This window comes from Dendrobium catenatum, unplaced genomic scaffold (genome assembly GCF_001605985.2).
Source record: "Dendrobium catenatum unplaced genomic scaffold, ASM160598v2 fragScaff_scaffold_1288, whole genome shotgun sequence".
NCBI lineage: Eukaryota > Viridiplantae > Streptophyta > Magnoliopsida > Asparagales > Orchidaceae > Dendrobium > Dendrobium catenatum.
In genome coordinates, this window is record NW_021319750.1 from 145,280 (window position 1) to 163,552 (window position 18,273).

The 18,273-nt window shown below is 36.5% G+C and overlaps 1 protein-coding gene across 2 annotated transcripts in view; it reads left to right on the plus strand.

Moving 5' to 3' along the window:
- The first annotated feature begins 2,082 nt into the window (after positions 1-2,082).
- The window catches only part of LOC110092223 (PI-PLC X domain-containing protein At5g67130), a 46,427-nt gene continuing 30,236 nt past the window's right edge, over positions 2,083-18,273 (plus strand). The window contains exons 1-5 of one of the 2 annotated variants that reach the window (XM_020816683.2): positions 2,083-2,256; positions 2,327-2,449; positions 2,523-2,660; positions 16,411-16,509; positions 16,698-17,001. In XM_020816683.2, the coding sequence (XP_020672342.1) occupies positions 2,170-2,256; positions 2,327-2,449; positions 2,523-2,660; positions 16,411-16,509; positions 16,698-17,001 (751 nt within the window). In that variant the 5' untranslated portion in view covers positions 2,083-2,169. The remainder of the gene's footprint in view (positions 2,257-2,326; positions 2,450-2,522; positions 2,661-16,410; positions 16,510-16,697; positions 17,002-18,273) is intronic. The other variant, XM_020816684.2, reaches the window with a different exon arrangement.

An 18,273-nucleotide genomic window follows, 5' to 3' on the forward strand; every position in this document is an offset into this window, starting at 1 on the left:
GATACTTGGGTCATTGTTATAGGATGAATGGACAATGTTTTTGACATTATCGAATTAGACAACGTAGATGAATGCCCACAAGCAGGATTAGATAGAAGCTCTGAGGCTAGATCTAAAAATTTTGATAGATAACCGGGAAGATCAAGGACAGTTCCACTCTTTGTTTTTATTGAGGTGTGGTCTAGTAGAGGTAGTGATTTTGTAGTCAAGAGATTAGAGGGAGCCTAATAGTTTTGTTGCTTTAGCTTCAGCACATACATGCATATATAATTTGACTCAACATGAGGTCAAAGATGGTTCCGATGTGGTTAGAGGTGCAACATATATTTTTATCATTCCTTGTTGCATTATGTTTTATTTAGGAGCCAGTCACTCATTCATTTTAGAGATTTACTTTAATATGTTATGTTTACCCCTTATGTACTATTACCTGCTTCATTATCTATTATTCTATCTTTGGGAGATAGTGCGATAATTAGTTGGGTTTTCTTTTACGACTTAGATATTTTTGATAGGTCGTGGATATTTGGTTTGATTGTAGTGCTTATCTCTAAGTTTGATGTCATTCATATATGAATTGGTTGAGTTTATATAGGGCTAAAATTAATTTTTAGAAGAAGAAAGTTACTCTATTAATTTATAAATAATGAGCGTTATTTATTTTAGGGAGTAAGGAGTGTGTTATCTTGTTTGATATCTGTTGTACAAGAAGATGGATTATGGATGAAGGGTAATATCTTGTTTTTGGCATCTATGGGGGACAAGAGGTTAAATTTTGAGTTCATTGATAATGTTCTTGTGGTTTAAGAGTTTTCTAATGTATTTTAGATGTGTTAGTGAAGTTACCACATGATAGGGACATAGAGTTCTATAGTGATGTATTTTCAGGTATTGTTGCAGTATTTAAGATCCCATATTTATTTTTTACTTTGGTTGATGCATATTTGACATATAATTGAACAAGGCTTCGAAGCTTATTCAAAATATGTTTGTATTTCAAAACTAGAATCAAATAATAATGGAGTAAGCTTTAATCATGTGTTGAACATGATTCATTTAAGGTTAAAATAAGTTTTGAGCAATATTTAAAATAAGTTTTGAACAATAGTTGATGAAGTTTCAATCAAAATTTGGACAATAGACAAGTGTTCGATGAAGGTTCGAGCAAATTTTGAATTTATTATTTTTGCACTCATTTGAGATATCATGCTATGCATGGGTCATTTATAGATCTAGTGCTGTGATTGAGAAAATTGCTAAACAATTTGAAATATTTGAGGCTAAGGATATCATCGTGTTAAGTATGAGAAGTAATGACATAACATCTAAATATGCATATGTTTGCTCTTATAGAGGAAAAATTATTAGGTGCAGACATCGGACGCCGTCTAGAGCTTAATGAAAATGTGTCACATCACCCCCTACTCGGTACCACGGCTCAGTACTGCTCGGTACTGCTCAGTACTGCTCTCACATTGGACAACCACTATTTGAACATGTCATTTAATGATTATATAATTTTTTTAAGCAATGTCTTATTCAAACTTTATTTGAATCATATTTGAATCTTGATAGAAAAACTTTTTGGAAAAAAAAAAAAAAATTGAATGTTCGATTATGATTTGAAAAAATATTGGACAATAAATCATATTTATCACATTTGGTTTAACATTTAATTGAATTTTGTTTGATTGTTATTTGAATCAAGTTTGGTGGTAACAAAATTGGAAAAAATAGTTTGCGGTTCAAAATGAGGGTATATTGGTTTGAATGAAATTTTTGAATATATTTTTCTGAAAACTTAAATAATATATAACTATATATTTCTCTAATTTTGAATATTTTGAAACATATGAACTTAGAATTTTCAAAAAAATTACTGGAATATCCTTAACAAAAATTAAATTATATTCTATAAGAAAAATATATATTAATTTTTTATCAGATGATTATAAATAATTAAACTATCTTTCATGTTAAAAAGTTTATCAGGACACCCTTAGCAAAATTTAAATTATATCCGTATGAAAAATAAATATTAATAGTTATCAGATGATTATAAAATATAAATAAACTATTTTCCCAGTTAAAGCAAAATTTTATTCAGCGCATCTGCGATTGATTTTTTTCCCTCTCACGCTTCTCTGCCATCTCTCGCCTCTCGCTCTAATGGCTTCAAGCCCCTGCCTTTTCCAATTCCTCCTCTCCTTCTCGGTAATTGCTCACGCCGCCGCCTGTGCCGCTCCCGGCTGCCAGGTACTCTATTTATATCTACTCCTCATAACTCTTTACTATTCCAATCTGACCCATTTGATCGTCTGCGCAGCTCCTGAGCCCTTGCTCCGGAGCTGAAGAGTGCGCCCCAGGCCTCTACTGCGGCACCTGTCCGGCCTCAGGAAAGACCCGTCCCTCCTGCACCCGCGGCCAGGCCACCCGTCAAACTGACATTGTGAGCTCCTCCTCTACCTGTCACTCTTTCTCCCTCCAAAGTTTGTGCTTAAAGGAACAAGAATGACTGACAGGAGAAAGGCTTACCTTTCAACAAGTACACGTGGCTGGTGACCCACAATTCCTTCTCCATTGTGAACTCGCCCTCCTTTACCGGCGTGCAGAGAGTCACCTTTTACAATCAGGAAGATACCGTCACGAACCAGCTTCTGGTATTTTGTTTCCATGATGGATTGCGTTATATTGATGCAAAATATTATAGGAGGTGGTGGGGCTTTTTAGTGGCTACTTCACACCACTCTAAAAATCATTGTCCTTGTATCTCTCTTAGCTCGGCCTGTTTTTCTTCATGCACATGCACATTCAAATCTACAAAAAAGAGAAGTTGGCAGTGGACGAGAGAGGTGAAGAAATGCATGGAAAACTTCTATTTTATTTTCTTGCAATTTTCTTACATCCTTACATGCAAACCAACTTTTTTTTTTTTTTTTTTTAATTTTTAATTTAGCCATTTGAAGTAGGATTCCGAATGGATTTGAGCCAAATCTTCCCTAACGGTTTATAAGGGGATTTTAAAGTTAAATCCTGAATTTAAAGGGAGTTACCAATCTCTATTTTGCTGTGATTTACTGGATTTTCCATGTCTCCTTTGCATTTTCTTTCTAGTATTCATTTCTCTTCTATGTAGCGCATTATTTAAAATTATGCAATATGAGGTTTGCCTCGGCCCTATTTATATATGCATATATTTTACTATTACTTATATGAATCATAAACTAAATTCCCTAACAAATCATGCCTTCATGCACCCCAAAGCCATAATAATTTCCTCTCGATTGCTTCGGCCTCCAACTTGTCACTCCGTTGCAAACACCACTACCATAGCCGAGTCGGGGATCACTTAGAAGCCGTGCACCATCACCGCCACCACCTCTAAAATTTTTGGAGTATTACACTCATCTTTATGTTGATGACAAACATTTATGTAAGAATAAGATGATTGAAATAAATGAAGAAATAGTAGATTATGAGGCATTGGACTCTACAAAATGAGACAAGGGAGCGACCAATTTATTATGTTGATGACTCAAATAAAGACCTCCCTAAATGAAGATAGTGTAGATGATTTCTGAGTTATTGTCAACTATTTAGTTTTTTTTAAAGAATTAAATGTGGATGAATAGGGAACCGGGAAAGAAAGAATTTAAAGTTGAACTTGATTTTATATGATACTTTTATGTAATTCTTATATTTTATGTTGTTTATCTCTTATAATATTTGAATTTTAATTCTATTTCACGTAATTTATTACTTATCACTTTACGTTTTATGTAATTTTATTTCATATGTATGTCAATTTATTACTTTATAGTAAAAATAGAAAGTTAATATGTCATCCTTTAACATATTATTTGGGTATTGTATAAAAAATCACTTTTAACATTTATTTTTTACTTTACACAATTTTTGAATTTTGATGCTTATTTCTCAAAATGTCTTGAGATTTATTCCTCAAAATTCCTTGAGGCTCATGCCTCTCCTTACGAACAAAAAATGCCTCAATTCCTAATTGCACTATTTTAAACCTTGATCTAACAAACCTTCTTCGTTAGTTTTTTGGCTAAAACCATCGTGCTTGGACTGCGATACATTTGATATTAAAAGTTGCTTTAAATGCATTCTTCTCAATTCTAGATTTTTCTGGATATTCCAATAGTATTTGTATTTGATTACAAATGTTACCCTTCTTTGACAGAAGACATTGATGCAATGCATTCAACATATTTTGTGGTTGAATTTGGAAAACCCCTTTGGTAAGAATCTAGCATTAGTTAAGTTGAGAGTCATGGTCCTATAAGTGATGATATATGTTGGCATTATTAACGATGATAGATAATGAAGTCAGTAGGTGTTGGAGTAGCTAGGTGATAATAATCAAAAGATTATAGGTCAGAGGACTATAGCAGGTGGGCGACGGAGATCAAAGGATCGTAGTCAGGAGATCATGGTTTGAGGATTGCAGTCAGTGGGCGATGGAGCTCAGTCTAGCTATAGTTGGTGGGCTAAGGAGATTGGAGGACCGTGGTTGGGAGACTATAGTAGGCAAACGACGAAGGACGGAATGACAGTAGTCAGGTGATGGAGTCGGAGGATCGTAGCCAGTGATGGTAGTTAGAGGATTGTAGTCTAGAGACCGTGGTCTAAGGATTGTAGTTGGTGGACGATGAAGGTTAGAGGGTTGTAGTTGGTAGGCCATGGAGGTTGGAGGACTATGGTTGGCGGGTGACGGAGGTTAGAAGGATCGTGGTCAGACGACAATGGTCAGGGGACCATAGTCAACCGACGACAATCGGAGGATCGTAGTTTGTGAATGATAGAGGTTGGAAGAACAATAGTCCGACGACGGTGGTCGGAGGACAGTAGTCATACAACGGTGGGCCGAGGACCATAGTCAACAGGTGATGAAAGTCGGTTTATTGTAGTTGGCGGATGAAGGAGGTATGTGTATTGTAGTCGGCAGGCGACAGAGATTGGAGGACCATGGTGGTAGGCGATGGAGGTCGGAAGGATCATGGCCGGTTGGTAACTAAGGTTGGAAGGACTGTAGTTGGTCGACAATGGTAGGAGGATTGTAGTCGGCGGACGATGGAGATTGGAAGTATCTTAGTTGGATGACAGAGGTCGGAGGATGGTAATCGATGGGCGATGGAGATTGGATGGATCATAGTTGGGGCCGTTGGGCAATGGTGGTCAAAAAATCATAGTTGGCGAATGACGTAGATCGAAAGGATTGTAGCCGCGTGATGGTGATTGGAGAATTGTAGTTGAGCAATATTAGTCGGAGAGCTGTAGTCGGCTGGCGACAGAGATCAAAAGATTGTAGTCGCCTGGCGATAGAGATCGAAAGACTGTAGATGGGCAACGGAGGTTGAAAAACTATAGTTGGAGGGTGACTAAGATTAAACGGATCGTAGTCAGCGGGCGATGATGGTTGGAGGATTGTAATATGATGATTGTGGCCCGTCAGGGGCTATCGGCCAGTGAAAGTTCAACAGTGACGGTCGGGCCGAGGTCTGATGGTGACAACTGGGTAGTCAACGGTGATGATTGGGCAAAACGCTGATAGTGGGTTCGTTGGCGGTAGTGCTCAAGTGGAGCTCCAGGATTCTTTAAGCCTTAAAGCTCTCTTATATCTCTAGCCAAGAATCTAAGCTCCTCTATGCTCCCGAAAGAATGGAGGCCTATTTATAAATTATTAGGAGTGACGTGCCTTGTATATATAAAGAAAATTTGGTGCACCCCATCGAACAACCCATATTTATTCTCTTGATAATAAAGCATTTTTTTAGCATTTAAGTATCTTAATAATGTCAAAAGTAATCGCTCTTGGGCTCGTTGGATTCATCTCATCGAGTAGCTCAATTCGACTATAAACATGCCGAATTTGGAGATTATTTGGTCATCCAATTAATGCCTTACAGTTTTCAATTATGCTTCAGGCTCTTTCCGTGCTCAGATTAGATCATTTTCAATTATGCTTCAAGCTCTTGTTCCTGCAAGGGAAAATGGGAGAAAATATCAATGAAAATGAGCAAGAATATAACTGGATAGGAGAGTCACTTCCTCAATTGGAAAAAAATAATCATCACTTCGCCTAAAATATAGATCAACTAACTCTTTATTCAGAAATTTGATAGGAAATACTTGAATATTCCAAGTAAATCCTATCAGGAGAGCATAAACAGTGAGAAATCTCCATGATTCCAATGAAAAACTAATGAAAACAATAATTTTGTTGCAAGAGAACAAACTACAGAAGAAAATAACAAGATACAATTTATCCTCTATTGGAGAGGAGGATCGATCTCTCCCAAATCTCTAGACGCTGCTAGAGCCCAAAGAAAACCAATGAGATCTCAATTTTCAGCCAAATTCAAGATACCTTAACTCTAGGAAAACAAATAATTTAATGCATACAAATCAAAAGGAAATCCCTAAACAGTCCCTACATTCAAATTTCTCTCCTAAATCCTTCAATAATCCTTCCTAAACAGCTCATGCACGCCGGGGCGTGTGTTCGGCGCGTCAAGGAGGCGGAACACTGATATGGACTAGCTGGACCGGTCTAACAATACTCACCTCCCAAAGTACCACCTTGTCCTCAAGGTGGAACGAACGAATCTGCTGTTGAAGCACTAGACTAATAGCACTGTACTGAAAAATGGACTGACACTAGGTTGAATGATCCTTGCCTCGAGCATCTCCTTGATTAATCTCTCAATCTCGATTTGGGGATGACGGTATAGACGAACATGTGGGACTCCTTCCTTCAAGATAATAACATACTCATGTTCCCGCGAAGGATTCAATCCTTGAACTTGCTGGAACACCTCTCAATACTGTTGTAGGGGTGGTAGAATCATGTATGATGCTTCTATCTTCTCCCCATATTTTTCTCCATCCAAATTCTGCAGCTCCACTACAAGTCTCACTCCTTCTCCATTTCTTCTCCTTGGAAGTGGCTCCAAAAGTGGCATCCCCTCTTCTTCCCCCACTATTTCCACCTTATGATTCCCACTTATTATCCCTATATTAGGGTTACTCGCATTTTCTTGTCCAGTCAATGATGTTCTCACCTCCGATGTTGTCGGTTTGTTTTGACCCTCAAGCAACCTCTTTATCATTTCCTCCATGATGGCGAATTTCTCATCGACCTTCTCATGGAGGGCTGAAAATAGCTTTTTGAAATCTGAAGTCTTTTCTACACAATCTGATTTCAATTGCCCAATCTCGCCTTCCACTACTTTTACTTTTCTTCCAAACATAAGTGCCCGGATCGAATAGCTCTGATACCAATTTGATAGGAAACACTTGAATATTCCAAGTAAATCCTATCAAGAGAGCAAAAACAACGAGAAATCTCCACGATTCCAATGGAAAACCAATTAAAAACAATAATTTTATTGCAAGAAAATAAATTAAGGAAGAAAATAACAAGATACAATTGATCCTCTATTCGACAGGAGGATCAATCTCTCCTAAATCTCTAGATGCCGCTAGAGCCCAAAGAAAATCAATGAGATATCAAATTTCAGCCAAATTCAATATGCCATAACCCTAGGAAAACAAACTATTTAATGCATACAAATCAAAAGGAAATCCCTAAACAGTCCCTACATTCAAATTTCCCTCCTAACTCCCTCAAAAATCCTTCCTAAACAGCTCACACACGCCCAAGCGTGTGTTCGGTACGTCAAGGAGGCGGAACTTCCGCCTGTTTCGTTCGTAAGCCAGTCCATACCCGTATGGACCGGCTGGACTGGTCTAACAAAATTCCTTTAAAGTCAGTTGCCCTGTCCCGTAACCTGATAGTTGCAAGAGCCTGTTGGAAATCCCTTGCAGCCACTGGAGGGATAAGAGAGTCTAGTTGTCGATGGGAGAGTCGTGGACTCCACTACACTACCTGCCTACTCCACCTTTCTCCAAACTTGGGATTCCATCCTATGCTCTGAGGTTAACTTGAAAATGAACTCTTTCTCCAAACCAGGGACTTCAAGCACACTTTAGCGGCCTGAAGAACATAATGCTATATTTGGAGAAATAGTAATGGAGAACTGTGTATGATACTTGCATTAAATTCATTATCTTAACACAATGTATATTTTTGGCATTACAGTGACGCACCATAACAATATAAAGAATAAGTATATAAGTTGTCTGACAAAAGTGTATGTGGGGATAGGATGAAAAAACCCATCTACTAGTTATGAGCAATGAGACTTGGGAAAAATTGGGTCAGGTTAGTCATGTATTATAGGATGTAAACTAAAAAAAAAAAGGATGCAAACTAATTATGGTTTGTTATACGAATAATTTACTATCTAGGATGACACATTATCATCGATAGTCATTCCATCAATAGAATGTGTTTGAGTGGACATGCGACGATAGTATTTTATTGTAAAATCTTGCATGTTCCACTTGACATTGTGATCTACCATTGGAACATCCACCAGCCGAGCCTTTAATTAAGGAGATTGTAGCAGGTGACATATATTATTGTAAAATATATAATTTCTATTATTTTCTACCATTGGCATCACAGGATGAATCATAGTATTAATTTTTTTTTAATAATGATAAAAGAAAAATAAACAAAATTTATAATAAATGAAATGCTTTATCACATGAGTATCACATGAGTATTCATTATTCCTTTTTTGTCTTATTTTTTGCCAATATCGATATTACTTTTATAATGTCTAAAAACCTCCAAAAAGGTAAATAGGGTATTTGTCCTCCTCAAAATTAAATAAATCATGGTTACCTGAGCATCATTAATTGGAGTTAACACACTTAATACTATGGTCATCATAGCACAAACACTAGTGCCCTCTTCAAAGACAAATTCATCTTCATCTATAAAAAATATAGTTTCCAAAGACGGCTCATCGAGAGAGATTAGCAACTTCAAGTATTTCAATGTTATCAATTATAATTAATGTTTTTCCTCCTATGTCCCACAATTTACTCTTCCTTTGAGTATCTTTTGGACTCCTAGATATAAGATGAATATTAGTATATATAAACACTAAAGCTTCACCCCATTGATGGGAATGATTTTGTTCTTCTTAAGTGATTTGATGAAATAGTGTGCTCTAATTTCTTACGTAACAAGAAGGTGAATATAATTAATCATTGATCTATCTTTAATATTTGGAGAAATTCTCTTTAGACATTTGTTCCTCTCATTTGATATCTCCATACTTGGGACCCCACAATTAAACTTGCTTTTGCTGCTCTTGAATTAAATCCCACCTCAGAGAGGTAAGAAAATAAAGCTGGTTATATAGTTAAAATGTTAAAAACAAGTATATGAGATATTTTGATGTAACAATAAGAGTTTCATTAAAAATTCCATAATTTAAATAGATGATGCTCTATCATGAGTATGCTTAACTATGAACTTCCCAACCGCTTTAACTATCAAATCAAGAAAGATAAAACTTTGAAGTTCAGCTTAGTATTAAGCGTACTAAGCAAGTTTGACAATACCTTGCTTTACTTGGGCTAGGTCATTATTTCTTATCTACTAAGAAAGAGAAGGAGCAACCCCTTGGGTCCTTCATCCATTGTTCACTCAATAGTTTGTTTTACATTCAACAATAATTTGTTTAATCTTTATTGAAATTAACTTATTCTACTAAGATTGATTTAATGATAAGGATCTCCCATTAATTTTGTAATATTAATAATGCTGTGGGCTCCGAAAATTCATGGCCCGGCCCTCCGCGACCCTTTCTTTTTGTTTTATGTTGGTGAGGAGAGTTGTAATGAATTTAGGTTCCAGGATAAATTTTTAGATGGCAGATTGGGTTTTAGATAAGGCACTACCCATAGATTTCGCCCTCATTTTGCGAGAACTTTATGATTTGAGTTCAGGTTTCCTATAAACGCAAACCCTTTATAGTTAATTATCCCTCCTTATATTAGCATAGAGCTTTCGATTAAGGCTAGTCATTAGAATTGACACTTAGTACGTAGCGTATAGTAGCAACAAAATTTGATATTGAAAATTGAAATTTTATCACTAGTACTTAAAGAGGATGGTGGGGGGAATAATGATGAACCCGATCAAGATCCCATGATTCAGTCGTCTTGGGTCGTCATGGTTCCTAGTCTACTTAGTTAGAGGAGGTAGTCGACCCAAGGTGACTGAAGAATTCTTGTCGGGAGCCATGAGTTGCTTCGTCCAAGGGCGCATTGTAGACTTGGGGTGAATGTTTGTCTAAGGGGACATATTTGAGTCCACTTTAGTTAACAAAGGGCTTTGTGCCCTATTATATCCAATTGATTCATTACTTAAGGATTTAAAGCTATTGGGGAACATACGGGCTCAAACCATGGCTGTAATTTAGGTAATTTTATCCTATTGATTCATTACTCAAGGATTCATTACTCACGTGACATGTCGTTACTGCTAAGAGATGATTTGAGAATGAATCATTGTGATATTCTCGACTAAACATTCCCTCTTTATGAGCTGAAGTGATTTTCAAACTTATCCACCTCAAAAAATTGTTGTAGAGAGTAGATGAATTTTACTTTAAATTATTAGATGATTAAATTTCAATTTTAAATATTAATATTATTAATAGATGTAGAGTTTTTGAATCTTTAATAGGTCTTTGAGAGTCAACCCCTCTGGTTGAGATTTATGATCAACACGGTCATCATTGAAGTTGAAGGGTAATTTTATTTTATTAGTCGAACCTTGCCAACTCTATTTACTTCCCAACAAAAGATTGGGTTCAGTGTTGGTTTTATGCTTTTAGTGGTGAATATTTCTTATAACAGGCCTTGATGGCATAATATAAATGTATAAAACACATATTCTAGTTGGCGATACGATCAAGTATTCGTTCGGTGGTTCAATTTGTGTAAACTCCTATTCATTCAAAGAGAATGGTTGGACTTGAACTCAAGTTCATATTTTTGACCTGCGCAGTATCTTAAGATGTCATGTGTGTACATATATCATGCTCGTTGGGGCCAATATGGGTATGTGCTTTTAAATGCATTTTTGCATGATGTATTTATATGATTGTCATACATATGTAGTGGATGTGTATGGAATATCTGCATATTCGCATACGCGCCCACATATTCATTTGCTTATTAACATTCTTGCAGATGCATTTATACGTTTGTATGCATGTGTATTAACACATGCACTTGGGCATTACTTGACGTGCTTGCATGACATTTATTATATGTTGCATGGTGACTTAATGCATTAGTGTATAATGTATTTGCATTATATATATATATATATTGCATTCATGTATTGCTTGTATGTTTGCATAACACATTTGTGTGGTGGCTTAATGAATTAGCGTAGCGTGTAATATGTTTCCATGTTGGTATTATACACTACTACGACATATTGCATTTTGCATGTTGGATGGTGTGCTTGCATAATGTATTTTGCATGTTGTAATGTGTATAAGCATAGTATGATTACAAGTTGCAAGTTAATAACATGTCGTCATGGTGTGATATACTTTGCATATTGAATGGTATGCATTCTGCATATTGCAATGTGTATGTGCACTTTACATGCCTTCCAAAGCATTTGTGTGATGCATATGTATATTCCCGATGCATTGATACATAGTTTATTGTGTGCTATTTTTCAAAACAACACTTCTTGGTGCGTCACATCTAAGTTTAGGAAATTAAATTTCGATGCATGAGGGGGTGTTCTTGAAATGTTCAAATATAATCAATTGTGCAAATGATTATTATTAAAGATGCACAAAATTTCATTTGGGGGCCTACAAATTCCTTATGTCCGCTTGTACGAATGTTGCGGATTCGGTGACGTGAAGGCGTATTAGCTTTAGTTGTTGTGTACAGGTGGTGTTATTTAGTTCACTTCATTATTTACAGGTTATCACATCCCCCAATTTAGCTCGTAGGAGTGAACTTTTGCTTGAAAGTATGTTAATGGTGTGTTACGAGTTCTCCACCTTTCATTTATAAGTGAGCTGATCTATTTAGCGTGACAACCTGACACTATGAATTTATTGCTTCTCCACCTTTCATTTATAAGAGAGCTGATCCATAGCTTTCACCTCAAATTTCCTACCTCTACTCATAGGTGACTAATAGTGTTGTGCTACGAGTCACTTGTTGCTTTATGCAGGCGAATTGTCGTGAAATATAAGCTTTGTTAAGTTTATTTGTGAGCCAGCAATAGACATTCAGAAGTCACCAGCTATTGTATGTAGGTGAATTGTGTTCAGCGTAAGTCTTCCAACATTGTCTTCAGGTGGGATTGTTGTTTGCATTTCAAGTCTTCTGTTGTTACCCGTGGGCAAGTGGCATTAGGTGCAAGTCTTCTCGTGTTGCCAACAGCTTGCCTACGACTTAAAGTAGTTGGATTATGACAGAGTATACGAACTTGTAACATGTCCAACAGCCCCACTTGCACTAATGCATGTTCGTGTTTTCTACCTGTGGGCGAGTCAGCATCACATGCTCATTACCCTGATTTGTAGGCAGACTATTGTGCATATAACAAGCCCTCTACCATTGCCAGTAGGTGCTTGTATTCATTGCCAATTTGTTGTATTTGATTGTAGATAGTGCGTCGTGTTTAGTGCAATTTCTTCAAACATATTTTTGTGGAGCTATCACATGCATTGCATATTTCTTGTAATCAATTATAGGCGAATCATTGTGCACATTGTGAGTCCTTTGTTGTGCCTGTAGGTAGATTGTTGCATTGCAAATTCTTCATTTCTACTTGTAGGCCAATTCCAATGTACATTACAAGTACTCTACACGTGCTCGTAGGCGAGTTATTCTTCTTACTACAAGTCCCTTCTTCCTGCCTGTAGGCTAGATAACGCATTCACTGTTCATGGCCTATGCATGCTTGTAGGTAAGTCATGTTCGTTACAATCACTGATTATGCTTGTAGGAGATCCGTCATATTCGTTAGATGCTCCTTTTTCATGTGTGCAGGCAATATAAACATTTCTTTACAAGTTAACTGATGTTGATAATAAGCAGGATATCTTCTTTATAATTTTATTGTCTTTGCTTATAGATATGCTGCATTTATCATAAATTTCTTATACATGACATTAACTGTAGGTGGGCTGACACGAACATTACAAGTTATGTGCCGTTCATGCGTGAGTCATGGCATACGTTAGAGGTTTCATATTACTACTTGCAGTCAAATTGTCATGCTCCCTTAGTTCTTGCCGATCATTGTTTGTAAGCAAATTGTGCTTGAAGTTTTGACCAACACAAGTCACCTGCTTCCTCATTTGTGCTCAATTTTTATTATTTTGTAATTTGTAGATTTTGTTTTAAATATTAGTCTGATTCCCTATTATTTTTATTTGCAAGTTCGGTTCCCTGTATTTTACTCAAATTCAGTTCCCTGTTAATTTGAATTTCGGCAGTTTTCTGGCATCTCCCCCGTTTAGAGAATTTTGGGGAGCCTAGGCCCGCCCATCATGTGAATAAAGGCATGCATGGTCGGTGTCGGGCGACACAACGACCGTGGTCTTCTACCCCACCATGTTAAGAAAGGAGTGCATGGGTTGCAAGGTACCTACGCGAAATACTTGCAAATTTTTCCGACAGCCTGAAAGCGCGTATGAGTACTTAGGTTTTACCTGCGTGCTAAGAAAAGCGTGTACGAGACTTACCCGCCTTGCCGCAAGCATCGCAATGAGCTCTCTCCCACCACGCTAAGAAAAGCATGCATAGGTGGTCCGCTCGTTGTGTCGCAAGCATTGAAAATGAGATTTGAGGGCTTTATTCGCCGTGCTAAGAAAAGCGCGCACGAGACTTACCCGCCTCATTGCAAGCATCGCACTGAGCTCTCTCCCACAACGCTAAGAAAAGCATGCATAAGTGGCCCGCTCGTTGCACCACAAGCATAAAAAATGAGATTTGGGGGCTTTTTTGAGTTTAGGGAATTTATACCTTGCGTGAGAGAGGCGATGACTACAGTGTCGACGACGTTGACGAGCGTGCACAAGTTTTTTGTTTTCATTTTCTTTCTTTTCTTTTCTTCTTCTTTAATAATAATAATAATAATAATAATAGTGAGGGTGGCCGAGGAACTGGTTTTGAGTGGGCTGGCTTTGGTGGGTATTTGATGGCTGTAATGGAGAAAGCTGAGACAACAAGTAACATGTTTAGTATAGGGGTGAGGTGGAATCACTAGAGTGGGTTGGTGAGGAGTGTGAGGTTGGATCTGTTAGTTGCTGTAGTTGAGGGGATCGGCTGGAAGGTTGGGTTCGACTGCTGCTGCTGGAGCCGAACAGAGAGTAGTAAAGGAGTGAGGTAGAGTGGGGCACAGGTTTGGTGCTAAAGGCTGGATCTGTAATAGCTAAATCGGATATCATATTAATTCTTATTTTCACACTAACATACCTTTCGACACAAATTTTATTAAGACAATGAACTGAAGTGTCATTGAGAATTTTTTTTTTTTTATGGACAATAAAATATTAGCTGTCATATCTTCAAAAGGGTAGAAGTTGTAATAAACGAACAATTTGACCCAAGACAATGGGAGGATGTACGGAAGGTTTTTCAATGATTATCTGGGTAGTGCACACAAGGAAATCTTTGGCAGGCAATAAAGGTTATAGTGGTTGTGGTAAACAAAGACAATGATTACACAAGCTTATACATACCATCACACAAATTTTAAATTCAAACATAACATTTAAGCGTATTATAGCTATATAACATACATCACACGAGTGTTTTGCAAATGTAAAATGCATTATATACATGTATTGGTAGTACATAATGCAATATGCAAATGTGCATGAGCATTAATTAATGTGTCAAATTCATTCATGCAAATAGGTTAAAATATTCCACATATGCTCCGATCTTTTTGTCACCCTTAAATACGAGATATGAGAATGTTATGCAGATTTGCTAAAGGTGCTCAAACACCCTGATGATAGTGTACTGACAAGAAATTTTAACTTGAGAGAGCTATTTAATGCAAAATATAAGATTCAAATCCTACTAAAAGGTTAAATTCTTAAAATGAAATCCATCAGCAAAAAATTTAAAACTAAGATCCATTCACACTTCGCAAAAGCTTGGTGAGGATGATGAATTAAAGAATAACTTCAGCTTACAAAGAGCAGATGTCTTGTTGAATATATTGCTATAATTCATTCTCAATTGATTTGTCGTCAACAGGGAAGTAGCACGTGTCCTTTTACCAGATGATTTTGCCACAAAATGATATCACTATATTATGGCAGCGACCAAAGCCCGTATGCTCCCTAATGGTTAAAAGCTCATTGAATAATGAATTATATGGTGCGATATAAAACTCATTGTTAACTAAGATTGACTTAAATTCAACAACTTAGACAAATATCAATTCCAGGTCTATAAGGTACCCTTGGACGACGTAACCCATGGTTGCTAGCAAGGTTTTTTTTGTCAGGTTGGGTCGACAATCTCCTCTAACTAAGTAGACGAGGAACTATGATAGCCCAGGATGATAGAATTATGATTGAGCCCATCATCATCTCCCATAATTTGCTTTAAGTAGATGGCGATAAATTTCAAATCATAAATTCCAAAATTCAAAATCAAATGCAAACCCTAAAATCACTGCTATTATATGTTAGGTAATTAATGCGACCTATTTAATGAATAGCTTTAATCTAAAGTTCTCTTTCATTATCTGATTGGGTAATTAACTAGCGCATATATATCGGAAACCAAAACTCAGATCATAAAGTCCTTGTAAAATGAATGTGAAAATTTTTGTGTAGTGTCTTATCTAAAATCTAACCTGCCTTCTGAAATCTGCATGGAATCTAAACTCATTAAAACTCTCCCTATTAATAAAGAGTTGTGGAGATGTCGCGGCGTGAATTTTCGGAGCTCACAACATGCACACATAGAATACAAATAAGAAAGAAGAGGAGAGGAGAAGCTATACTACACTTTTCTTCTATTTCCTTGCAATTTTCTTGCATCCGTACACTCAAAGGAGCCGACTTTTAAAGGACCCTCAGGCTATTACGTGTTAACTTACACTACTAGATAAATGAACATAAAACTCTTGACTTCTTCTAATCCCTTCCTTGATATTGTTAACTTAAGAAAACTCTCTTTAAATTGGCTTAAAGTTGCTCAACTCAAGTTTTTTGCTTTAGTACTACATTTTGTTGGCTGTAGACGAACCTTCTTTTTACAGGAGAAAGTTTCAATTTCAACTGAAAAAATGGTTTGACTTTTTGTTACCTTTTATTTAATTATTTGCCCAGATGTGGGATATAAACTCGTTCTCTTTCATGAACCAAGTATTTATGCCATAGACTGAGCCGGTTTAATGGTGACTTTATGTGCTAATTATGAATGCTTTTCTGTTTTTGATACTGATTATAGAATGGAGTGCGAGGGCTGATGCTGGATATGTATGACTTTGAAGGTGATATCTGGCTTTGCCATTCATTTCAGGGGCAATGTTACAACTTCACTGCTTTTGTGAGCATCTGAACTTCTGTCTTTTCTTCTTGATGCTCCTTTGCCACCCTTATCTGGATAGATAAGGTAGTCGCTGGAATAACTTCAATTGATTGTGTCTAACTTCCTCTTTTACAAGTTAGATAAGTGGAAAGCTCAATAGAGCGAGCACAGGCCATCTTAATGATGCCTTAATCCATGCATACCAGGAACCTGCAATCAACACTCTAAAGGAGGTGGAGGCATTCCTGACTAATAACCCAACGGAGATTGTGACCATTTTTATAGAAGACTATGTCCGGACTCCAAAAGGGTTGAGTAGCTTGTTCACTAATGCAGATTTGATGAAGTATTTGTATCCATTGGCGGAGATGCCCACAAATGGCAAGGACTGGCCAACTATTACAGAGATGGCGGAGAAGAACTATAGACTACTGGTGTTTACCTCTGTTGCCTCTAAGGAAGCTGACGAGGGAATTGCTTACCAGTGGAGATACGTGCTGGAAAATGAACGTAAGTGCTATGAAAACCGATGGCTAATGATAAAATATACCTATAAATCTATTTGTGTGTCGATTTTAACATGTTTTCTCTAAACAATTATTGACAAAAATAACCTTGATTTCAAATTTACATTTTGAAAAATTTATGGCCGCTTGAATATCATTTTATGTTATCTTTGGGAGTTCGGTATCGAGTTCTGAGTGCACCGGAGCATTTCCCAATATACTAAGGTCATAGACATAATTTAGCCGCTTTTACTGCTGATAAATAAAACAATAGATGTACAAATTTATCTGGTGAAGAATTGTCAGAAATGTAATGACATCTAGTAAGCTAACTTAATGTTATTAGGTTAATTTTTATTTTTGAATTTTTCTTTTTTATTTTGATTAAATAGAATAACTATTCAGATAGGTTGTGCACTACACAAGAACTTTGGATTATTCTAGCACTAAAAATGTCATAGATTCAAAAAAACTTCTAAGAAGTAGAAGAATTTAAATTTTTAGCGGAATAATTCTATCTATACATTAATGCATTAATGCGGACTTTAAAATCCTACAAATACATTAATGTGGATTTTAAAATCCTACAATTCCATCATACTATTGATTTTTGTGGTTATTATTTTAAACTTTTGTCTACATATAATCATGTCAGGTGAATCCTTAGCATCGGTCTGCCAACATTTTTCTAAGATGATCCAACATTATATAGAATAACTATTTAGATAAGTTTTCACATTTACTGTAGCTATTCAAGCTCATCTAACTACCACTGCTACTAGATATGTCCTTCTTCCAACTAGACTTTCCATATTGTGAAATAAATTTAGCTTGAGAATCTTGTGAAGCTCCCATAACATCTACATTTTTTCTTTTCTGGAATTCACGTCTCCTTTGAGTATTTTGTATATCCATCTAAATCCTTCTAGGTCTCTCCACTAAAATAGAATATTCCTAAATCCCTAGAGGAACAAGAGGTTGTTTGATAGCATCTTTTAATCCAGATAAAAATCGATAACATTTTTCTTCTGCAATATAAACTATAAGGGGCATATCTGGATAAGATAGTGAATTCAGCTTCATACTGTATTACTGATCTGTCTCTTTGCACCAGTTTCACAAAATTATCCTGCATTTGCCTCCTCGTAGAAAAAGGCACAAACCAATCTCTAAACACTTGAGTAAACTCGTTTCATTTGATCTACATACAAGGTATCCCTCCAAACTTATCTTGGTGTTGACCCCTCCACCACCTTTCATCCTTTCCTTGAAGTAC